We start from the raw sequence: 6,215 nt of genomic DNA, 5'->3' as shown, positions 1-6,215 counted from the left end.
TTTAGATAATGTCTGTCATCCAACCCAAATTTTCATACCTACCTATTTATATTTCCACTTATTTATTTATTTATCAATTTATTTATAGTACCTATATAAAATTTGTCTTAATTATTGTGAACATAGCACATAAATCTGGGCGGATTAATCTTCTTCGCCTTGAAAATCAGAATAGGTAGAGTTAAGCCTTAAGCCACTCCTTAAACTGAGCTATGGGTGTCTTCACATTTAATTAATTACTATGAGATATGCGAAATACTATGGGAAAATGGGTACCTTAAGAGCTAATTAATTACTATGAAATATGGGCAATGTTATTTCACACTTTGCATTAAATAAATAATTATTCGAAATATACTATGAGATGGGAAAATGGGTACCTTAAGAGCTAATTAATTACTATGAAATATGGGCAATGTTATTTCACACTTTGCATTAAATAAATAATTATTAAAAATATACCATGATATATGCGCAATGAGTATTAGATATCTTGTTTTATAATGCATCAGATGAGGTGGGTAATAGGTTCCTAATCATCTAAAAGAATTTCATAGTGGCACCTAGGGTAAGTGTACCATTTATTCGCCCACCTAATTCCTCTAAAGTTTGTGTTTTAATATAATTTGAACTTGTAAAATATCAAACCTTCTTCATTTGTTTTCTGGTAGAACATTTTCATCCATTCTATTGATTGTCGATCAAAAACGAAAAACCAATTATAATTTTATGTAAATAATTTATTTCGTTAGATCAATATTTATTTACTTTAAGGTAGATATCATGAATTTGAAATTTGTTCCTCCCTCTAAATTAAATTAAAAATGTTTTCGACAAACACCTCGCTATTTATGTGCTGTAAATTTTTAACCATTTTATTGTTTCTTTTTTATGTTTGATTTGTTTCCCTCCGAACAGATAAAATATTGAAATGATTGAAATCGGTATGCCTCTAAATAGGCACATAATTATCTAATGAAATCAGAAATAATGGAATATCCAAGATTGATCAATAAAATCATTCAAAACCGATTCATCTTTCGAATATCTAATGTTTCCTTTAAGTTGTTTGATTAATTTGTAAAAAATTAGAAGTTACATTATAATTTTTCATTTTTAACAACTTTTTTTATAGTTTTAATTAGGTCTTGAAAACTGGGGTTCAAGATTTAAGCAAGAAAGAAAGAGTCGAAAGTTATTTGCATGAGAAGAAATAAATGACATTATTTTAAATGGTAATGTTAATTATTTTTCTGTACATTTGATTTTCTCGACAGTAGTTCAGTTTAAATATTTTCAAAACCTAAAAACGGACATCACAATCCGTAAAAAAATTTCAATCAATTTAATGTATTTTGAAATATTTTTAATGAACTACATAATTTTAAAATTGATAATTTCCCAGTAAAAAACTAAGGTTCCTATTAATTTATATTTACATTGATTAATGCAGACTTATGTGGCGTATGGTACAGGTGGGCCAATAAATGGTACGTTTTTTAGGTGGGCGAATAAATGGTACACTTACCCTATCTATGTTCAGCATAAATGCGGTCCTCAAAGAACACATTACGCCTTTATGACTTGACTTGAAATCGAACCACAAAAAAAAACAAGCTTTATCAATACAACGGTAAAGAGAGAAAAATATTCAAGTTCTTAATTCATACAACTGCAAACAAATGTGAACAAATTAGGTTAATTTTATTACTGAAAAAATTGGGGCCCCCTATCATTAAATTTCTGGTGCAAGCACACTATTACCCATTCAAATGATTAAATCATTGAAATTTTGATTTAGCCTCTCAGAATACTGGTAAAAAAACTGTTGACATTTCAGCATCAACCCAATAATTATTGAATATCGGAAGTCAGTCATTAAATAAAAGGTTATTACTTTCTAATGGGGTCATTAAAATCAATAATCAATAATAACTAATGGAAAAGGTAGGTATGTTGTTGGGAAAATACATATTACAAATCTGATTAATCTAAACTTGAAAGTAATTTGTGCACAAATCTGTGAGTTTAACAAGAAAAAAGACGACTGGGGGCCTTAAGGAGTATAAGAACATGGGTGCAAAATAAATACACCATTGTTCACCGAAATCTATAATTACCTATTGCCTATTGCCTGTAAGGTAACTAAAAAAAATATCGCAATTTTGCAGTCACAATTTGCACCTCTTTCGTGTATTTTCTTTTATATTCTACCTAGCAACGAAAACAGGATTTACCTGTAATCATACCTAATTAGCGTATCACCAACAGCTTTTGACTCTTGAAAATTTATGAAAGGGGTCTGGAGGATAAAAAATGGGGCCAATGAGCCAGAAGAAAATTTCGCCCTGATAGGGAATCGAACCAGCACTTACAAGACAGGAACGCTACTTTCCAAGCTAAACATGCTGGATTGTAAACAACTGAGTAGCCAGTTGTAAACAAAGGAACTATATAATTAGCGGCAATGAAAGGTAATGTGTCGGCTATAATTAACCCATTCGGTCTGACGATTAAGAAATGAGGATGCTACCTATTAGTTCGCTTGAGTCGAGAAGTAATTAGTGTTTGAGTAGGTATAAGTCCTTCTCAGGGCCCTGGCTTAGTGTTTCATAGCTGGGACGCTGAGTGCACCAAGTAGGTTAAAAAAGTTTGAGAGAGGGAACTAGGTACATACCTAATAAAATTATTGAATTCCTGTCTTATCGTCCCGGAATTGAAGAGAGAAGGAGAACAAGCATAGAAAATTTAGTCGTTTAGGATAAACTCTGCCACGGCTTAGAGCTCGCAAAAACGGCTCGCCATATTCCAAGCTAACTATAGGCTGGAAACAGATTTTGTCAGTTTTAGTGACGGAAATTTTACCCTCAATTCCGCGATAAGATCACCTATCCAGATACCAACCAAGCCCAACGTTGTCCCAGTGATCCGATGGAAACTGGTACATTCAACGTGCTATCTCGGCTGGCTATAGGAAATCTATCACATCCACTAATACATACAAAAAACTCGAAATATTCGAAAGATACATGAAAAATCCAGGTCTCATCGTCCCGAAATCGAAGAGAGAAGGAAGACAGGATAGGAGAAAGCCAGCCGTTCCGAGAACGAACCTTATCTGTTTAGGACAAAGTTTCCCTGGACAGCGCATCAAACCCGCAACCTAGCGCTTACAAGCTGTGATATGTGACAAATATAAATACTGCTGTGGTGGATGCAACAAATTTACCGTTTGGTGGATGTTAACACATTTACTGTTTCGGTGGATGCAACACATTTACTGTTTGGTGGATGTGACAAATTTACTGTTTGGTGGATGTTAACACATTTACTGTTTCGGTGGATGCAACACATTTACTGTTTGGTGGATGTGACAAATTTACTGTTTGGTGGATGTAACAAATTTACTGTTTGGTGGATGTTAACACATTTACTGTTTCGGTGGATGTTAACACATTTACTGTTTCGGTGGATGCAACACATTTACTGTTTGGTGGATGTGACAAATTTACTGTTTGGTGGATGTAACAAATTTTCTGTTTGGTGGATGTTAACACATTTACTGTTCGGTGGATGCAACACATTTACTGTTTGGTGGATGTGACAAATTTACTGTTTGGTGGATGCAACACATTTACTGTTTCGGTGGATGCAACACATTTACTGTTTGGTGGAGATGAATTTTTTCTACGATTTATTGAAATTAATACTTTTTGTTTTCTATGATGTTTACTATCTTGAGAATTACATATGTAAAATAACGATTTGAATGTAAAATGTATTTCACAAATACTGATTTTTCAAAATTTCTTCTGTTTCAGAAAAGAAAACCAAATCCAAATCAAGCCCTGACAAAACATCGTCAATCACCAGTCAACAATCTCAAGGTATTCATATCAACTCCTATGGATTTGCTGAAAACATTCTCAAACAAATTGAAAATCTTTGCAATGAAGCTTCCGACGCGAAAAACAACAACCAATCCATTGTGACGATCAATGAGCAACTCATAGACAAATACATTATAAGCAAAATCATCTGTACTATAAAATAAATAAACAATAATTAGAAAATTTAAAAATCAAGAAAATGTTTACAATTTTACACCTGTTTTCTCTCTAGCAACAACCCACTACCTACTTGAACCTAGGATAGGCTCTGCTAAAACACAACACTCATACCTACTTGACAAATGAGAATGACTAATTAGGAATCATGATAATTTATTGTACTATAAAATAAATAAACAATAATTAGAAAATTTAAAAATCAAGAAAATGTTTACAATTTTACACCTGTTTTCTCTCTAGCAACAGCCCACTACCTACTTGAACCTAGGATAGGCTCTGCTAAAACACAACACTCATACTTGACAAATGAGAATGACTAATTAGGAATCATGATAATTTATTCCAAGAGTTAATTGACTTCAAACCTAGGGTTATATTTACGAGGAGGGAATTTAACACTCTACATCCGGCTTCTGTTTATGCTAATCATTTTAATTGTTTTATTTCGAGTTTCCGACCAATTAAAAACCAATTACGAGCTTGTTTGAACGACTAATTAATTGTTCGCTTAACAAATTAATTTAGATAAAGTATTAGAAAAGAGCTACACAATATGTAGCTCAGATTTGATGATGAATTTTTTCTACGATTTATTGAAATTAATATTTTTTTTCTATGATGTTTACTATCTTGAGAATTACATATGTAAAATAACGACTTGAATGTAAAATGTATTTCACAAACACTGATTTTTCAAAATTTCTTCTGTTTCAGAAAAGAAAACCAAATCCAAATCAAGTCCTGACAAGACATCGTCAATCACCAGTCAACAATCTCAAGGTATTCACATCAACTCCTATGGATTTGCTGAAAACATCCTCAAACAAATTGAAAATCTTTGCAATGAAGCTTCGGACGCGAAAAACAACAACCAATCCATTGTGACGATCAATGAGCAACTCATAGATAAATACATTATAAGCAAAATCATTTGTATAGGAACGATTTGTAAAAATTGTAAATACATGTTTCATAATAACTACAACATATACAAACACATGTTAGAATGTAGAGCCAATAGTTCAGGTGTTGTAAATGATAACAAAAGTGTAGGCATTATCAAGATACTCAAATATAACTACTACTGCATGATTTGTAAATATTATTATTTCAATAATTTAAATGAATTTTATTTACATTTTAACAATGTACATAAGAATATGATTTTGAACAATAACAATGACGATGACAAGAATGATAAAAATAGTGACAATTCTCCAACTGAGCTTAGGGCGTTGGCGAAATATAATGAAAATCAGGAAGAAGTGAAAATAAAAGCTGACGAAACTAATGTTTCTAATATAAACGAGGAAAGTAAAAAGAAAGAAGTGACGGATGACAGTGAAAACAAAACTGACAAACTTGACGACCCTCCTGTGACCGACCCTGCTTTCCTACATGTGATTAATACCTGTGTGGTCATTAAGTGTTTAATTTACATATGATTATCAATATAGCATTGATATCGAATGAGAAAAACATTATAGACCTTAATGAAATGAACGAGGAGGATCATTTCTCTTTACGTGCTTGACACCTCGAGATTCCAGTGTCGAAGATTTTGGGTTCGATTCCAGAGTTTGAATGAAATTGGACTCGAATGTAAACATTTTTAAAGATTTTTTTTTAAAATATTCTAACAAATCAACGGGCAAACTTGACGATAAAACAAACGCTATTGAAACTGAAATAAATGAGATTGTTGGTAAAATAACCAACATTGCTTCTAGTTCAGATGCTATCGAAGGATAAAAACTAAATTCAACAAGGCAAAATAACTATGCAAAATTAGAATCATTATCTACTTAGGTACTAGTACTAGTAGATAAAATCAATTAATGTGCGATTTTACATTTTGTGTAGTCCTATTGAAACTGAAATAAATGAGATTGTTGGTAAAATAACCAACATTGCTTCTAGTTCAGATGCTAACGAAGGATAAAAACAAAATTCACTATGCAAAATTAGAATTATTATCTACTTGTACTTAGGTACTAGTACTAGTAGATAAAATCAATTAATGTGCGATTTTACATTTTGTGTAGTCTAAACTGAAATAAATGAGATTGTTGGTAAAATAACCAACATTGCTTCTAGTTCAGATGCTAACGAAGGATAAAAACAAAATTCAACAAGGCAAAATAA

The 6,215-nt window shown here is 31.9% G+C and overlaps 1 protein-coding gene across 1 annotated transcript; it reads left to right on the top strand.

Annotated features, from left to right (window-relative positions):
- Window positions 1-3,821: 3,821 nt before the first annotated feature.
- LOC113467592 (putative uncharacterized protein DDB_G0282129) lies at window positions 3,822-5,843 on the top strand (the record flags this gene model as incomplete). The annotated part of the gene is made up of 3 exons (XM_026823837.1): window positions 3,822-4,028; window positions 4,785-5,431; window positions 5,727-5,843. Coding segments are annotated over 3 exons (950 nt in total), but the record flags the coding sequence as incomplete, so codon positions are not given.
- Between the last annotated feature and the right edge of the window lie 372 nt (window positions 5,844-6,215).

Source organism: Diaphorina citri, unplaced genomic scaffold (genome assembly GCF_000475195.1).
Source record: "Diaphorina citri unplaced genomic scaffold, Diaci psyllid genome assembly version 1.1 scaffold508, whole genome shotgun sequence".
In the NCBI taxonomy this organism is placed as follows: Eukaryota; Metazoa; Arthropoda; class Insecta; order Hemiptera; family Psyllidae; genus Diaphorina; species Diaphorina citri.
Note: the sequence above shows the minus strand (reverse complement) of the source record. Positions and strands in the feature narration are given on the sequence as shown.